General features: G+C 33.0%; 2 protein-coding genes across 4 annotated transcripts; one reads left to right on the top strand and one right to left on the bottom strand.

The window, feature by feature from the left end:
* Nucleotides 1-2,542: 2,542 nt before the first annotated feature.
* Nucleotides 2,543-9,243, bottom strand: LOC120350622 (mitochondrial fission 1 protein-like). The gene is made up of 4 exons (XM_039424928.1): nt 8,885-9,243; nt 5,698-5,907; nt 4,922-5,027; nt 2,543-3,331 (listed from the first exon to the last, which is right to left on the bottom strand). The coding sequence occupies exons 1-4, from the start codon at nt 8,933-8,935 to the stop codon at nt 3,210-3,212; spliced, it is 489 nt and encodes a 162-aa protein (XP_039280862.1). The 5' UTR covers nt 8,936-9,243; the 3' UTR covers nt 2,543-3,209.
* Nucleotides 8,423-18,261, top strand: LOC111062277 (protein FAM92A-like). 3 transcript variants are annotated; one of them, XM_039424927.1, is made up of 8 exons: nt 8,423-8,556; nt 11,704-11,805; nt 12,276-12,404; nt 13,643-13,823; nt 14,499-14,723; nt 15,558-15,590; nt 16,344-16,532; nt 17,897-18,261. In XM_039424927.1, exons 2-8 carry the CDS (start codon nt 11,777-11,779, stop codon nt 18,032-18,034), a joined length of 924 nt encoding a protein of 307 aa, XP_039280861.1. In that variant the 5' UTR covers nt 8,423-8,556; nt 11,704-11,776; the 3' UTR covers nt 18,035-18,261. The 3 variants fall into 3 exon arrangements, with proteins under 3 accessions (XP_039280861.1, XP_039280860.1, XP_039280859.1); XM_039424925.1 differs by lacking the exon at nt 8,423-8,556 and adding an exon at nt 9,534-9,775; XM_039424926.1 differs by lacking the exons at nt 8,423-8,556; nt 15,558-15,590 and adding an exon at nt 9,522-9,775.
* The last annotated feature ends 775 nt before the right edge of the window (nt 18,262-19,036 follow it).

The following is a 19,036-nucleotide window of genomic DNA, read 5'->3' on the forward strand; positions in this document are numbered from 1 at the left end:
GTGGACCTCACTATACAAATAAAGCAAGTATGCATCTCTCGTGGGGAGTAGCACCCAGGTAGTATTCATGCATGCAATGAGGCAGCTGGCAATGACAGAAGTTGTTGAGCTAAATGACGCTTGAAATTAAATCTGTGATGATTGCAGGTACCGGATATTCAACATTGTTAAGTTGACTTGGAATATATGTCTCGCAAAAATAACTGGGGTGACCCTGCAGTGTTCTGCAAGCTAGAACGAACAATAAATTTATTGCTTTAGAAGAATGTTGATTCCCCTTAGTTTTCTCGTAACCCACCTTTGTCAAAAAGTTGTTATAACTCGTGGATTAATTCATCTAAAGATCTAAAGCGAAGAAATCTTATTCTATGTCATCTAATTCGAGAAGAAATGTGTATCTTGAGTACTTGTTGAAATTCAAAGTCAAGCTGAAAATTTTGATTGTTTCACTAAGACATTGAAGAAACAAAAAGGTGGTTTTGATAAGGACCAAGTGTAAAATTTCATTTTTAGAAGGGCATTCCTGTTTGATAAGGCTCAGAACAGGGGTATTTTTATGCAAGAAATATATCTGTTTGTGGTTTTAGCTCAGAAATGTCCAATACCTGCCACCCAAAACCACACAGTTATCTTCAAGTGTGTTAGCTTACCTACTGAAATGTCTTTCGCCACATGTAGCTGGTATTAATTTAATTGACTAGCTGTCAAGTTATTAACTAGATAGAAGGTGATACAACCTTTATACAAAATGACCCAAAATAGAGGAAACAGAAAAAAATAATCATAAAAAGTAGAGGACAAAAATGATTTTATTTGATATAATTGAAACTCCAAAACAGACCATTCAAGAAACATTAATTACATGTGTCATTTTTTTGAAAAACACTTTTTTTGATGACTTCCTCCAACACGAATAAATTCTTGAAAACTGTGCTGCGAATTCCTCATTGATCGCTTTTCCTTATTGCGATGTTTTTGTGTGGAGCTATCTCAAATCAAAAGTGTTTACAAAGACCAATAACTGCGGTTGGATTAGAACAGAGAACTCTGGATGAAATCTCAGTTGAATGTTGCAGCGATCAATGAGGAATCTACAACTCAGATTTCAATGATTCAGGAGGAAGTTAAAGGAAGGCAAAAAATGAATGTTTCTCAAATAGCAAGTTTTGAAGTTATAATTATTTTTTTCCTTCTCACTTTTGTTGCATGATTTTAAAATTCCCGTCATTTTGGATCATCCGTTGGTTTTTGTTGCAAATCATCTGAAGAGAATCTGCAAAACGATCAGATTAAGTGACTCTAATATTATTTATTATTATTCTCTCTTGGTAAGATGTAGGAATATTTGCTTTAGACTTTGGAAGGAGAGGAGTTGTTTTCTATCATTCCACAAAATATTTTTGTATTTAAGTGTGGAAAATAGAGGAATGTACACTGTTCTCTAACTACTTAAGAAAATTCAATTTTGAGATGATTCTATTGGAAAGTAAATTTATCATCAGTTTCAGTTGAAAATAACATCATTATTAATGAATTGTGTAAACAAGTTACTTTTGATTTATACTCTGTTGGTTTAATACTTTAATAAAAAATAGTTTTGATTTATAAATTTGTATTGTATACGGAATCTCTTTGTATTTTATAAACATGAATTATGAGTATAATTCGAAAATTGAAAAAAAAAAAACTACTGTAGTAATTCTACCGGTAAGACCCCGTGTTTTAGATAAAAGTTTTCAATATCTATCATATCCTCATAATTTGTCACTATATAGTTTGAGTTGTCTGTATTCCAGTTTTATCCAGTCTCTAGAACACCAGTATTTTAGACAATAGAGGTAAAAAACTGCAAAAAATTTTAGATGCACGACAAAAAACTTTCCGTACGAAAAAGTATTATAAAAATAGTTTATCTTGCAAGTTATCTCATGATAATCACAATCACAATTCTCCAAATTAGCGATTGATTCATGGTTCAACCTTTCCTCTCGAGAAATGACACTTTTGTACTTATTCAATCTTTATTTGTTTTCTTTGGTTTTACCCACAGGTTGGTCACAGCACACATAATGAGGAATTTAAAAAGAGTTAATTTGAACAAAGTACACGTATGATATAATATTAAAAATACTCTCTTCAACATTTCAAGACCTAATAGCTAATGCACTGTCTATTATAAACAATTATAGCGTTATCCAGAATAAACATCAATCTAATTATCAGGTACAAAATAAACTAATGTGTAAAGGCTAGAATTGATTATTGATCAGCCTCAACATAATTTAACAGACATAACCTTGCAGTGATCTTGTGAGACCGTTATTACATAATGTTAATAATAAAGTTCAACAATGATACATTTATGAATTATCAACAATAACTTATCCTGACTAGTTAGAAAGGATGACATTTTTTTTTAATTCAGTCTTGTGGAGGTGGAAGATTATTAAATTGGAATGAAAGATTGCATGAATAATCTGAAATGTTAATAGATTTAGTGTATACGTAGTAAATCACTGATATTGATATCGCAAAAGTTTTAAACGTTAAGTTTGCGTAACGGGCTATACGTGTACACAGTAAGTACTAACAGCAAAATTAAAAATGAAAACTATACGTCTCATCAATAGGAACAGATTATAAATAACCTGCTATGATTAATGACGATTCAAATCTCAAAGCATCTGCAACCATTGATTTGAAATGGAAGACAATACAATGCAATCTTAGAATGATGTACTAAATAAAACAGATCACAGCTAATAAATGAGATTCTTGTATAGATTTAGTTCTCAACTCCTAGAATCGATTATGGGTCTCTAAAAAGACGATATTTTTGCTAAAAATAAAATACCCATAAATCGATAACAGTGGTTTATCAAGCTAATCTTTTTTTAGTGAGAAATTAAGAAAGGGTAATTCAAAACTTTTCAACTTACTCCACTTTCTGTATAAATTAGTTCTAGATTACTATAAATAACTTACTGCGCATTAGAATCGGTGGTGGATAACAGACGTTATTCTCAAGTTCATTGAATATGAATATAATTATTATGCATTAAACTAACTAAAACCTCTTACAACGGTTTGTAAGATGTATGAGACCACTGCATTATAAAAACTAACTTTATATAAAAACTATTATTATATAAAACTATTATTTATTATTATATAAACACTTGCAAACATAACTGGATCATTTTTCAGTTTCACTTTTTGCATTCGTCATCATTTGATGATTTTTTCTTTGAAAGGAGAGCATAACCCAATCCTATAATGCCACCAATTGCTAGTCCAGCCGCTCCTGCCACAGCTGCGCCTTCTAAGCCCTCTGCAACACAACAAAATAATTGATTATACGTTATTAGACCTTGTACTTGATCTGCCTCAAAGGTGATTTCAAAACATGATATAAAACCGTATTTCTCACCGAATTTATGGGTTGGAAATAAACAACAATGTAACATTTCATTTATTACTTCTTGCCTATTTCCTAGGATATACTATGATATAGGATTATGAAAGTTGAGCCTAATAGATATACATTTTTTCAAAAGCGTCATAAAAATATAAGACATATGAATAACTGAAGCTCAGATTAGAGATCTTCAACTACAAATAAGTGATAATGGCCAGAATAATATTTTACCAGTAAAAAAATTAATAATTATTAAACCAAATTAAATGCTATAAATCACCCAGAAGATTTCTGCTACTGCAAACATTGACAACAGGGTAAACAGCTAGATGGAAATCCGATCAGCATTTAATTTGGATTTCTGTTTAATGATAATTATTAATTACTTTGTTGTAGTTCAGACACTCTGTTACTTGTAAATACAGTATTTGAAAAACATTCCTCAATAAAATGCATTCCTCAATACTCCAAGAAAAGTAAGTGTTTTTCAAATATTTACAAGTAACACAGTGTCTCAACTACAACAAAGTTATAATATAGTGTTTCGTCATGGAAAGCAACATCAATTATTAATTCATTAGTATTTGAATGAATGCAATATCTCAGTAATTTCCATCTGTAAAAAATAATTACACTTATCTCCCTTACACTCTCTTGAATGCATTGTATTTATATTTTGACAAAGTTTTTCAACCTAATTCCTTGGAATGAAGAAATGATTTTCCGAGTCAAGAACAAAATGAGTTGATAACAAGTAACAATGATCAACATTATGCATTCTATTTCACAAAAGCCAAGGCCAAAATAATGAGGCAGAGACGAATTCAAAGCCACACGCCTACATAATGGCAATTGTCACTTGAATAGAGTATAAATACTGATGACAAAGATTATCAGAATCGCTACTTCGTGAAGCTTTGATAGCATTCGGTTATCGAAGATCAGACGATTGAAGTAAACAAATTTAATTTTTGCCAGGTAAGATTTGAAACATAGACAGATAAGAAGGAAATGTAAAAAGCACAATTCCAATTGAAGAGTTCAAAGTATATTCATATTCAAGAACTAATCTATAATATAATAAAGGAAAGCTTGGGTAAGGAAAGATATCGGTACGGGATAGGAGATTAACGAATGACGCATCATCACGTCTGAACCGCTGGACTAGATTCTTAATTAACCAAGGATGGTTATAGATCTATTTTAAATTCTTCAAGATTTCAGTAGGTCAAGATTGCCATATCTGTATTTGTACAGCTTTTTTTTGCAATAAAAATATTTATTATTATTTCAGTTTGTCATGTTTTTAGTCAGACCTTGAGGAGCACGGGTTACCTGATAGTATTTAATATTCAGAAATTGAGTCCCAACTGAAAACCATAAGGGTTATTCTCTTATCAACATATTTTCACAAGATAGAAATAAAAACGTTTTGAAAATGGAAACTGTAGATCAATTTAATGTATCTTAATAAAATTAAAATGATAAACAATTCAAACATACCACGTCTAAGCTTTTTCTTGACAACCTCTTCCAATGCCATAACTTGTTTATTATTTGGTTCTACTGTGAGAAAAGCTTCAGCAAAATGTAAGGCCTTTGAATATTCCTGAAAAAAGAAACAGATGGTATTAAGTAACAGACAATTAGAGTAACTGACAAATGAATTGTGGTATAATAATAATATCGAGTGACCTGGCTGGCTCAAGTCTGGTGTCAGAGTTTTCAGGTCGCAGCTGATCAATTTCAGGGCCTCTGATTGACCTAACGACTGATTTTTCGGCAGTCGGGACCGACAACTAAAGTGTCCATTCGAACCGCGGGAGTGGCCCGAGAAAAAAATTACCCGGGCTGGGATTCAAACCCGGGCCTTTGGATTATAAAGCCAGCATCTAATCCACTCGATTACGTTCACTCATTTGATTATATGGTGAAAAGTAGTTTAGCCAGTCTCATCACACTAAACTTTATCAATATACTCTACTACATATTTATCAATATTATTGCTTGATTATAGATAATGTATAGACCTACAAGGTAAATAAAGTATAGTAGCCTAAAAATCATAGTATCCTTTTTAACTTAGATTTTTATTTGTCACATTTTTCAACTTTAAAGCCAGTTTCAATGCCAAATTCACTTGAAAATGGCATTTAAGTTGAAACATGTTAGGAAAAATAAAAACATGTAGTATGTTCATGTAAAACAAGTTTCTGAAGGAAAATCACCCCTTATTTTGACGAATACTTCGAGTGTTGATGAATTGAAACAATATTTACCTTGATCCTTGCATTTCCAAGAGCTAAGAAGTAAATGTAGTCCCTCTTTTCCTCTTCTCTGTATTTCTTGCACATTGCTTCAAAAATCGAGAGGCCTTTGCGTACATCAGCTGGATATTTACTTCTTACTAAACAATTTGCATAATAGAATTCAATTTCCTTTGTCATTTGTCCTGTCTCCGATGCTTTATAATATGATTCTTCAGCTTTCTGGAAAGAGAAAGTTTATGATTATGATTTAAGAGAGCACAGCTTCAGGTGTACAAGGATAATTTTACACAAATCTCTATTTTATCAAGCATTAGGCCTATTATAAGCATTCTGGAAAGAGAATGTATATTAATAATTATGATCTAAGAGTGCACAGTTTCAGGTACAAATATAATTTTACACAAATCTCCATTTTATCAAGCATTATTATCAAATAATACAAAGATTTACTTTCTTGATGAGTAAAATATATTTCAAAATTGATTATTATTAAAAAATATATCAACCAATTCTAGATTAGATATAGCAGGATAACGAAGACACCAACTATACGGGCGTTTTAGACGCGCTGAATTGTTTTCGCTCGTTGACCAGATGCATTCTCTTATGGGGTTAACTATACGAGAGAAATAGACGCTCCCTATAAGAGGCCATATGTGCTGATGACGCGCAAAAAACGCTCGTATAGTTGGGGACTGAATATTCCAAATTTTGGGGGTACAAGGCCCCCATAAAAAAGGTACCCACCCTCACTAAAAAAGAATACCTTTCAAATCCATCTATCATCCTAGAGAAGCCAGTAGAGAGTAATCAAAGCGCAGATTTGCGCACGAATGTTTGGAACACTCCAGAACTGGAACGTATTAAATTGTTTGTCACCATGCTCTACAATGCACATGAAGAAAACCCTTCTTTGCTAGCTATAGAGTACACCAACTAAATACCTCAGAGAAAAGCAGATTTACAGTAAAGGATGGAGATGGATGGAACAAGAATGCAAAGTTAAGTGAGTCCCATAACCCAGTCAAGGCATCATGGAACCTAATCAGTGATTCATACAAATCACAAACAGTGATAAAGTGCTAGCATAGCACGGATCAAGTTTTAACAATTATTTTCCAAGTGCTGTGACTGAAATAATCGATGGGATTCCAGCCTCTTGTAATAATCCAGCCCTGTCAGTGCCTGAGTCTCCTCAAAGGTTTGATTCTCTCAGGCCTTAAAGTGTGAATCATCTGATGAACATTGTAATTAGGTTTAAGGTCGTCTTCAGCCAAGATGTATATGGAATCTCAGAATGCCCTAAAGAGTATCATGATTGTGATAGCGGGTCTATTGTTTCTGTTAGTTAACTCCTGTCTTGGAGATGGCATCTTTCCTGAGTGTCTCAAAGACAGTACCCAATTTCAAGAAGGGTGATGATCCTGAAGTCCTTGGAAGTTTCTGACCAGTATCTATTGTACCGATCATAGGTAATTGAGAGCATTGAGACGGCCATGATGTTATAGATGAGAGAAATTTATTTTGGGGGATATGCAGCATGGTTCCAGAAGAGAGACAACCTCAGCTACACTCTCTTTGATTGACAGTATTCACAAGATGCAGAGTTAAGTCAAACTGGTGCTTTGTGATCCCACTAAGGCCTTTGACTATGTATCTCACTAAAGAAACTCTCAAGATATATGGCTTTTAGGACATAGCATGAGGCATGGTGGCTGATGGATCGCAAGCAGATTGATTCTATTCAATTTCATTCAATCCATGACCAGTCTTTACACTGGATAGATTTCGTCATAATTATTAATACGTAGTTATTAATATTACGTCATAGAAATTAAAAAACATAAACATTCATAAAATTTACACTAACTATTGAGATATTACACTAACTATTTGTCAAAAAGACAAATAAAAAATCAAATTCTTTGATGAGACCTCAAAAGAAAAGCAGGTATCTCATGGTGTACCACAGGGATCGGTGCTTGGGGCCTTTGATCATTCTATGATCATTGGGCCTCTGATCATAATAAATTATTTGAGATTGCAGAATTCAAGCCTGCTGTTTGCAGACTATACCACAATTGATGGTAAAGGAAGTGAACCCACAGAAGCAAGTGCAAGAGCACAGCAAGTCTTCTTGGAAGCAAATGACAGGTTTGCTGCAAACATGCTGCTTTTCAATGAAGGAGAGACCCAGAAATTAATGTGCACTCTAGGCAGCACGAAACACAATCAAATACCAGTTACTGGTACCATCCTAGAATTTGGCTTAAAGTTGACATGGGAGCCACACATTTTATTCATTTATTTACATTAACCAATGCACAAATCAAATACATGATTAGAAAAGGACCAACAGGCTAGCCCAAAACTGTTCCCTTTCCGAATTTTGATAGTATATAGTAAGCCAATGTCTAAAAGGTAATGACATTCTTTGAGTATGTAAGAGATTATCAAGAGTGATTCATCTCTTCAAGAAACTGAGAGGGCTTCTGAGAATAGAACACTTGTTGTACCATATGCAGTTTTTCCTAGTCGCATCCAGTATGGAATTCTGATCTGGGGCCATTTACAGCATGCTAGTGACGTTCTGCAGCTACAGAAGAGGGTACTACGTGTTATTACATACAGTGAGCATGATTGTCAACCTATCTTCCTCAGATTGGGCATTACAGTCTGTGGTCATTATATTTTGGCTTCTCTGCTACTTGTAAGTATCAACATTGCAGCGGAGGGAGCAACTCCTACAACACTTAAAAGAGGACAGATTTGGATGTGCCACGTTGGCCTCTAACAATAGTAAGGGACAGTTTCCCGATGCTGGCACTGAACATGTTCAATTTTCCAGAGTCAGTGAGAGAGCGCCTAGTAAGTGTTTTTAAGACTCCTTTGTTAAGAGACTGATTGTCAAAAGTCTATATGAGATATACTATTTCTTTATTGAGAATACCTATGATCTTTAACACTGTCATCATTTATTGTCATGTTAGTGTGTGGTTTCTTGACTATTGTTATGGAGTTTTATATAGCTCCTGCAATATATTTCATGATTTTCATATTCCATTTTAAAATTGACGCGATTAAACCAGGAATTTCCTGGCCAACGATCAAAAAACAAAAAATTATTCTACAATACTCTCACTGGAAAGATAAACAAAACATCAAATACCAATAAAAAAACAGAGTTTTTACTGACCTTCAACTGATCCGATGGTACAACATCATTTAAAATTTCTTCTATGTCCATTTTTAAAAATAATTTCCAATCTAGTTTTAACCAAGTAAGTTTATTGATCAGCTTTTCTGAAGAAGGAAATTTGTAGAACTGATCTTGTTAAAATTAGTCTTTCTTGACAATTTTTATTCTCAATAAGGCATTAAACATAGGCCTGTATTAGATTAATGATCTTCAAATTTGAAAAATATATTAAAAATTGTACAATCTACATTGGCACCACATCACGCAATAAATGAAATTCTATTCAAATAACAGATCAGGCACAGTTTTGTAAAAAGTAAACACTTGCAATATTATTGCAATGCTTCTGCTTGTTTGTGTTTCCTGTCCTTGACACTTGGCAGCTGGATCAGTGCATTACCAACTTAAAATAATTTCAAGTATATCTAGTTTAAGATTCTGCAGCTCAAGGTTAAACCATTTAATTTTTTTGCTGATTTTTATCTTTTTCTATTTATATATTCGTGATAATTGATTTACCTTTCATAAAATTTCAAGCAGCATTGTCACGTTTGTGGCAAGCCTTTCTCTCCCACACAGCACCTTAATGCGCATGCCCATGTAACGGTTTTTCCCCGTTCCATTCAATCAGTTCTTCAAATGTTACTCTGTATGTTAGTCAATGAAAGTCTATTAGCACTGGTGTTGGTTGGTGTTGTCATGGCAACCATGAAACTAGTGTTTATGTTTATGTTTTTGTATGGTTGAATTCAAAAGTAATATTATTTTGGGTTTTACAGGGTACAACTTTAATATTTAAAAATATTATTGATGAGAACGATAGACTCTTCAATCGTAATTAGAAATCATGAATATCGTAAAAATTACTCGTCATGAAAATGCAGCTTGGTAATATAAAAGCCCGTTATATAACCTTAATTATTTTTTCTTAATGTCCATTAATATGTCTATGATAAACATAATAATTGTTTTTGAACAAATTTTCTACTATCATACACTTAATGGTTTATGCGATACATGTTAATAATTCAATATCCATTAGTCTCCATCCATGACCAGCACTTTCTGAATAGATTGCGTCAAAAATATTACAAACTTATAAAAACTTAATTTATATTAAGATGGAAGGTTATTTATAGAGTTTGAAAACACCTGTATTGTATCTTCATTCATGGAGTAGAGTGCCAGACTCCCAAGCTTCTCACAAAATGCCAGGCGTGGATCCGTCCAAAGGACTCTGACCCATTGGTGGTGGGGGGTGATCGTCCGGGGACCCCCCTCCCCGCTGTTTAGTCTCCTAAAGATTAACGCAGAGTTTTTCAGCCGATAAGGTGATGTGGTGATCTGAAAAATCTTCTTGTGTTTTGTAGAAGCTGGTTCTTTCTGCAGCCGCTTATATGACCCCAAAGCACAATACCGTACGATAATTGATATGGCTGTAAAAGAGGTCATTGTATGCTGTAACGAGGTACTCCAAAGAAACATCACTTCTCAGCTTGCGCATCTGATGTAACTCTTGACAGTCTATTGTAGATCATGTCCACATGCTGCTCCCATGTCAATCTTGCATCCATCATAAATCCAAGCGACTTCACACTGCATTCCCCGAAAATTGGTGGATTCTGCCCTTAGAGTCCAGAGTAGATTTTGTGCCTTCCTCTCATTCAATGAAAGTTTGTTCACCCAGAACCAATAACTGCCAACCTCCAACAGTTGCGCATCCCTGAAAACGAGGGTTATGTCATTTTCCACTTCCATCGAGCCTGAGGTCATTGATGAAGATGAGAGGCTAAGGATCGAACCTTGAGGCACGCCACAGCACACATTTTGAGCATCTGACACAGCACCACCAATTGACATCCTCTGTCCACGATGATCCCTCAGCTAATCGAAGGCCACCGCTTGTACTCTATATCTTTCAAGTTTCTCTAACAATATACAGTGAGAACCACAGTCGAATGACTTGTTAAGGTCGCACAGAGGTAATGCCACTGAGTGTTTATTCTCCATTGCCTCCATAATGAACAATCTATGAACTACATCTGTGGTAGAACGTCCAGGAAAGCTTTGGAATACAAACTGACGAGGTGAAAAGAGTGAGCTCTTCTCAAAATAGGCACCAAGTTGAGTGTATGTACAAAATAGCTTCAAAGATTTTATCAATCACAGTAATTATTGGTATAGACCTGAAGTTTTCAAATACTTCAGGACACCTTTCTTGAAGACAGAATTTATTCTAAAAGTCTCAAGCAGGTAAGGGAGGACTCCTAATTCCAAACAGCTGTTGATCAAGAGGCACAATGAAGCCGCTACACCCCCAATCAAAGACTTGAGCACATGAGCATTGAAGACGTGATAAACATGGCTTTTGACGCCATCGATCCCGCAATAATTGTGGGTAATGGATGAAGCTGAAGGTATTAAGGTACATATCTGGACTTGGAGAGTTCCTGGAGCCATGAACTATATTCAGTAGATCCTGGTGGTAATCTTTTCGCATATGAGGAACTAGAATTCACATAGAGGCATCCCATTGACAGCATAAACAGGAGTTTAGAAAACGTATCCACTATATCATCTTTAAATAGTCCACAGATAAGTTGATGAAGTCATCCGAACTAGCATTCTTTGTCGTAAAAAGCTCACTTGCACTGTTGATAATGTTGCATGCTTAATTTATAATCTATCCATAAGTCTAGCCGAATCTGGATTAGAATAGAAATCCAAATGAGTTTCTTTTGATAAGCTTGTATTATTAATCATTGCTAGAATATTAGTATTTAGGAATCTAATTTCATTATTTTAATGTTTTCTAGTGAGCAGCAAGCAAAATTTGCCAACGACAGGATAGCATCTGTTGAAAAAACCTTTTCTGAGCTTTGTTCTGTTATGGCTGGCTATACAAGGAAAGTAGCAAGGTAAGGAAATCATTTTAGAAAAATGACAAACAATAAATTAATTCATTAAACATAATATTTATATTCTATTCAAAATGCTATACATTTTTGTTAGGGGAAACGAATATGGTAGCCTATACAATTGTGTTTTCTCAATTCATCTCATCCTCTCTTGACAGTTGTCTATTGTAATGATGAGCAATTTTATTTACTGAATGAGTTTGAATTTACAACCTTTTTACACAGCTATCCAAATTTTTCCCAATATACCGGGATCCTTAGAGAAATAATACACAATATTTTATCTCTTGGGATAGGTTTGGATTATTTTTACTTCAAAATTCAAATTGAGTTTAGTATAAATTAACACAATAGGTGTAAGTAATTATAACAATAAATTCTACTAGCAAGTAGGTTATTCGTGTATTCGAAATCTATAACAATTTTATAACATTCAGTGCTTTCTACAATTTCTGCATTGAATTTTTCAGGGTCAGAGATATGAACGACAATCTGGCGAAAAATCTACATAGCTATTCGGAAAGTGAGAAAATCAATAGAAGTTTGAAGCAGGGCCTCGGTGATTTTTCAAATACTTTGGTTGAGATTGGTGACTATCGGTTAGTGAATCAAATATAATATCTCCTTTAAAGAAGACTATAGAGAGTTATTATTTGTTCAAGTACATTTATGAGTAGGGTTTTCAATAAAATTTAAGTAATTGAATTATAAATTTTACAATTTAAATAGTCAAAAAGTATATAGGTAGGTATTAATTTAAATCAATTTTAACCATTTTACTCTACATTTGAACTTCGATTTTCAGGGTCTGATTGAAAATTCGTGTTTTCCTTGTTCCTTGGCCCCCACTAATATCTTTCAGAGTCAGATCTGTGTTTGGTGGGGGAAGTAAAGGGTCATGACAATTTCCAAATTGAAAAACAATGTAATTAAGACACCATCAAAATAGCGCGCCCTAATAAAATAAAGAAGAGCTCAGTTCCATAGATATTTAAATATCTAGATAAATATGTTAAATATGAGGATATTTAAAATATTGATAGATAAATATCATGTTATTTTTTAATAAAAGCGTCTATAAAACTATCAATTATTTATTTTATATCACAATATTAAAATAGAATAGAATGACTTCTTTATTTTTGTTGAAGTGGCGAAGTTCAGACAGTAATGTCCACTCTATCATTTAACCACGTCGTTAGCAGAAAATACAAAATTAACAATACAAAATATACTGAGATAATACAGAAATTAAACCAAAAAATGACAATAAAATATAATAAAAAATATGAGATATTTTAAGGGTTTAAGTAGTTGAGGCTCAAATTTTTTGAGAAATTTCAGTTTATATTGGATTTTTTTACAATTCAAAAGAGCAGAAGACAAATGAAACACACATTCACTATCTTATGAGGGCAAAGTAGTTTAAAGTTTCCACTACAGTTTTTGTACTATGGTTTTTATAGTCAAATTCATGGAATTTAGATGTGGTTGAATTTTTTTAAGTTCAATATGGAACACTATGGAATGAAGTCTGTGTTATGATCCAGTTGAAACTTTTCTTGAAACTATTTTGGAAACAGCAATGGTATTTTCAAGAGTTTCACTTATCTAGAAACAAGTGAATCCTAATCCCTAATCCCAGAAAAGTAGTAATTTATTATATAAGAATCAAATCTTTTGTTCGTGCTTATGTACCAGTATCTTATATTATAAATTCCTTGAGCCATTTCCCTTGCAACCAGAAAAATTTTAACAGTTTTCCCAGTTTTTTTATGTATTTCCCTTGCTCATGACTTGGGCCCGCAGACCTTCAAATATTGGTTTTTCTTTTCAGAAATATTGAAACGCAAAGACTGGACAAGAGAGTGGTGCAAGAGCTAGTGCAGTACGAGTCAGTTTGCCGAAATGCCAAAGACGAAGTGAAAAATATATTCTCAGCAAGAGATCGAGAACTTGCTTGGAAGAAGCAGCTTGAAAGAGTGAAAGAGAGGAATCCCTACAACAGACAACAAATCGTATCTTTTATTGCAAATTGGTATTAGTTAGCTCATATAATTATTTCAGACTTCTAGAACACTTACGGTAGCCTATTTCATCTCATGGACCATTAAATCTATATCAATTCAACAGATTCAATGGTCCTTCAGATTTAATAAGATTTATGAAAACCAGGCCTCAATGTGTTAGTTGTTAGATCCTTTTATAATACTGTGAACAATTAATTTTTCCATTCAAACTCTTCTTTTTCAGGAAATTCTGAAGTGAAATTAAAATGCTTGAATAAACTAATGAGTTATTTGCAATTTTAAAAAATAAATTGAGTGATTAAATTTTATACTTTTCAATTCTCTAGATATCTTAAAATATCACCAGACGAGAAAACGCCGTACCTACAAGGAAATCATCATGTTTGGAAATAGGAATTGAAATAAAATAACAATAATTTTGTTGGCATTGCTCAGTTCAAGGTATTCTAAAAAAATAACTACTAAATCTCATCTCTTTTCTATCGGAAACATACGCGTATTTTTACAGATAGATCATGATGGTGATGTACCGGTATTGTATACATCACAGTTCCCCTCTAGTCAATTCCTTTCATTCAATTGGTAATATGGTTTTTTGAAAGTGTTCTTCCAGTTTGTCTAGTACAGTCATGCAATACACATTTTCCTTAATGAATTCGATAGACGACCGCGGAATCAGAATTGGTGAAAGCTTCAGTGGAGGTGTCTCGGACTCAAAAAGCCTTGGAAGAGCAGATGGATTTGTTTGAAAAGAAGAAGCTTCATGATTTGAAGGCCATACTGATGGACTTCATTGCCATTGAAATAGAAAGTCATGCGAGAGTTATCGAACTGTTCACAAGAGGCTATCAAGAGCTGATGCAAATTAATGAGGATTATGATTTGGAGGTAAGAACATTTTTTACAAGTGCATTGTGCATTAGTTCAATATTATTCATTATCTATAAACAGATTACAATTCAATGCAGTCTTACATACAAGAGTCGATAGTGGAATATTGTGAACTTATTTTTCAAACTTATTTCAAGGGCCCGGCCTAGTATCCTCAATCAGTCAATAATAGCTACTAAAACTTACATACTTGTGCTGACTCAAACTATAAACTCAAAACTAAAACTTACTCACATAGTATGCTTGTTATGTTATCTAGAATTATTGTAAGATTATGAACAACTGTTGAATATGTACTTTAAAAGTGAAATAATAGTAAATAAGTAGGTAATAAGATTATGAATAATTGTATTTAAATTTACTGATCGGAAGCGCTATTGATTTGGCTACAGATTAGTGTTATGATTATAATTGTATCTTGCGAGGTGGAACCTTCCCGTAAGGGACTCTCCTCAATCAAAAGCCACATGATTATCATATTTTTAACAGTTTGAATAACAGTTACTGTAGCTATTTTACTAAATCGGAAGTCAGGCCACAAATAAATTTGAATCTTGAAATACTGATATTGCATTTAACCGATTCTCTCTTGTGTCAGACACATCACCAGATAGGGAGAGCCGTTAGTAGGATATAAGGAAGCCTATCTTGAGAATATTGCATTCAATTCATTTATTGTGAATATGAATCAGATTATAGGATATGCAATTCTTGAACTATTCGGTATTGGAAAACACAAGGACGGTCATCAATTACTGTTAATTATCAATGATCTACTATATGATTAATGTTATTTGAAAAATCTAGGCTGAATGTTTTTCTGTTAACCAGGACTTTCAGAGAGAACGTGGAATCACAGAGACGGTATTGTATTTATATTCACAAATAAATCACCATTACTATAGTAGCCTATCTATAAAGCAATTTATTTTGCACATCGTTATTTTACATGAAATACTCAGATACTGGGAGCTTTCAACAATATATTTTAGAAAAATGTAGTAAATTTACTCTTGAAAGGAGTACATTCAAACTTGAAGAAATTGAATAAGTCTCTGATGAGCTATCACTAATGTCACGTAAGTGAAAACCAGAATGAGGTCTGAGAAATTCCAATAATTAGAGAATCTGAATAAAGAAGAACTTATTAGTTTAAATTACTGAGTTTTTTTAGACAATAATTTTCTTGATTTGGTAATGATTTTTCCATTTGCTTTATACTGGGAACAAAGTGATAAGTGGACATTCAAAACTAGAGAGTAGAGTTTAATTGTTAATGAGAATTTCTTCATTCATTAGTTAGGTAATAGCCGAGTATTGTCTTTCAACAAAATTACAAGTTCTAGATTTCATAGTTCCTCTTTGCTATGATGCTATAGCCTATAATGCTATGATAGAGTTCCATGAGTAGCTTAATATTACAGTAGTTTAAATTCATTTGTGACATTTAAAAATTAAAACAATTGAAAACCCAACTCACAATCTCCACCAACAACAGAGATTTAGATAGAATTAAGGATTCAAAGATTTACAGGGTTTCACAGACTTGCACCTTCAATGTGACACATTATATTCTATTTGTATAAATAAATCGGTTGCTTGTATAAATATTTTCAGAGCTTTCAAGATTCACTGAAAATGTCAGAGACTGCATCAAGAATTGAGACAGTGAGGAAAACATCAATGAGGAATACATCTTTATTGTCAACGCTACTGGCTAAACAAAAGAAAGTTCCGAAAAAGTCTTCCAGTGGCAACTCATCGTCTCTAACCACCACCACTACTAGTAATAGTGCTGACTTGGTGGTAAGTATGATTGCAAAAAATGACTTTTTCCAATGCAGTGTTTAAATTTTCATGATTTTCTGTTTTTTAGTGAAGGTGATGATGTTTGTTGTAAATAATATTTTTTAATGTATTAACAGTCACAAATCTTAATATTAATATTTGGATTTCTTTCTGACAAATTCCTTTGTCAGTTGGTCTTTTGTTGCAAAACTGAAGATGTCACACTCAGCACTAAACCTGCTGCAACAGTAGAGGGGAAATGCGTAGAATTGTCAAATTATTAATCAAATTAAATAGAATTCAATGCTTTATGAGCTCATAACTAGTATGGATTTTTCTCATAGATTTAAAAAAAAATAACGAGAAATAGTCTAACCAGTTTTTTTTTAATATCACACCTTCAAAAGCAGATATCTATGAGAGATAAGTATAGAGAAAGTTGATAGATCAATATTGTAAAAAATTATGTAAGCTTAAATTTTGTATAGTACAGTCATGTCCGTAAGATACATAGTTTACGATTTATATGGGCGAAACAAAAAAGGTACCTTTGAACCTCCCCCAACCCCTTAACACAGAGTGGAATGGTAGGGACTTTTGATATGTTTACCTCCTTACTACCCTAAACAGAACTAAGGGCACAGCTAAGGGGTCAAAAACTGTTCTCCAAACTTTTCCCTCGCTGCCCTGAACTACCCAATCAACTCTTCGTTGACTGGCCTACAAGAGGAGTTGCTCAAAAGCCGGTCAAATTTTAACCGGGATTAATTCCGCGAGAACCAATCTGATAAGACTTTTTGAAAAGACAGCTTCTCTGATTGGTTCTCGTGAAATTGATCACGATTAAAGTTTAACCGGCTTCTGTGCAACCAGGCCTAAGACAGAGAGACTTGGTTTCTCTTTATGGTTGTCAGTTGTCACAACTGCTTTAAAAAAATTGAAATAACAGTGCTTATTCCATTAATATGAATTGATAATAGTTCTTGAGAATAATAGTCCAGACGATATAGACATAAAAAAGGGGGTATGCTTGCAATTTATATTGTAGTTCTGACTTTTTAATATATTATTTGGGTACATAAAAGAAATCCAGAACCAATTTCATGCAAAATTTTCTTTGTTCTGTAACTTTTGAATTGTGTTAGAATCGGAAGTATTATTTATTGGAGTGGGTAGAAGGGGACAATTTTCACATCCTCACTATATTTGGAAATTTTATCAGAAGTATTTCACAAGACATGAAGCTTATTCCAATACACAAAAAATGGGCAATTTCTATATTCAAGGCTCAAGTACACTGGACTATAATGAATAATTTCAAATTAATTACACTTATTTATAATAGATAAAAAATGCAACTAAAGATCTGTTTCTCATTTTAGGAGGATTTGAAGCAGGATGATTATGAAATGGATGAGGATGACGAAGATCAGATCAGTGTATCGGATGGGGAATCATCATCACTGTTATCATACGACAATGTAGCAAATGAAGTTGATCGATCAAAAAACCAGAAATGAATGTATTGGAGAAAAAACTATGCACATAGATTTATTAGAGACATATAGACTATTATTAATTGATAAATATTGGTTTCATTGGATTTTGAAAATCCCTTCAATATATCAGAGAAAAATATATAGGTAATAATAATTGATTAATGATTGTTTCATTAGACTTCGACGATCCCCTACAGTTAAGAAAAATATAATATAATGATATAAATATAATTATTATTGATAAATAATTGGTTCATTTAATTTTGATGATCCCCTTGAATTGAGAATAATATGAATGATTTTATGATCGATGCAAATCCATGTCATATTAAATTATTGTACTGTACCGTATCTGAAATGGAATGCCCATTCGGTACAGTTGTATTAATCCAAAAAAAACTTCTTGATAAGCATTTTATAAGAACAGTGAATATAGACTTGACTGTAGATATTCGAATTTTGACAAATATTGCTTGTGCAATAAATAGCATTTTATTCTATGGTTGTTCTATTTTCTGAACAAGCTCATAAATTTAATAACTAGCAGCTTGAAAATTATCTGAATGAGGTACTTGTAAGATAAGAAACGGAACTTTATTTGAAATTCTCTATCATAATTTTGCTTTGAGATACGAAGTTGGTAAGCTAGTTTGTTTTGGAGACGATTTTATTTGATTATTTTGCCAAGATTAGAAATTTGTGATAAAGGCTGGCGATTAGGAAACTGGAAATATTATGAGTATGGTATGAAATCTCGATAAAAATAGTATTGAGACATCATGTGAAATAAAGACAGTAACTTTTTAAATGTATATCACTATGATAAGACTCTTCAATATTATTTGCCAAAGAATGAGCTATTTGCTCATTTCACACAACCGAGACAGAGAAACACTTGAACTCAGGCTAAAAGCTAGTGGAAAAGTTTTATTCCTGTATAGTCATCTGAATTATTCTTTGAGTGGTTCTAAAGTAGTTGCAGTGTTACAGTTATTATTTTTAAAGTCTTCATACTTTTGGCAA

The sequence above is a fragment of the Nilaparvata lugens genome, chromosome 3 (assembly GCF_014356525.2).
Source record: "Nilaparvata lugens isolate BPH chromosome 3, ASM1435652v1, whole genome shotgun sequence".
NCBI classification, from domain to species: domain Eukaryota; kingdom Metazoa; phylum Arthropoda; class Insecta; order Hemiptera; family Delphacidae; genus Nilaparvata; species Nilaparvata lugens.

Excerpts from the sequence above, each read along its gene's own strand:
- LOC120350622 (XM_039424928.1), bottom strand. The coding sequence starts at position 8,935 with ATGGACATAGAAGAAATTTTAAATGATGTTGTACCATCGGATCAGTTG. Across the intron at positions 5,908-8,884 it reads TACCATCGGATCAGTTGAAG|AAAGCTGAAGAATCATATTA; the intron begins GTCAGTAAAAAC and ends TTCTCTTTCCAG. Across the intron at positions 5,028-5,697 it reads TTGGAAATGCAAGGATCAAG|GAATATTCAAAGGCCTTACA; the intron begins GTAAATATTGTT and ends TTCTTTTTTCAG.
- LOC111062277 (XM_039424925.1), top strand. The coding sequence starts at position 9,735 with ATGAATATCGTAAAAATTACTCGTCATGAAAATGCAGCTTG. Across the intron at positions 9,776-11,703 it reads CGTCATGAAAATGCAGCTTG|TGAGCAGCAAGCAAAATTTG; the intron begins GTAATATAAAAG and ends AATGTTTTCTAG. Across the intron at positions 12,405-13,642 it reads GTTGAGATTGGTGACTATCG|AAATATTGAAACGCAAAGAC; the intron begins GTTAGTGAATCA and ends TTTTCTTTTCAG.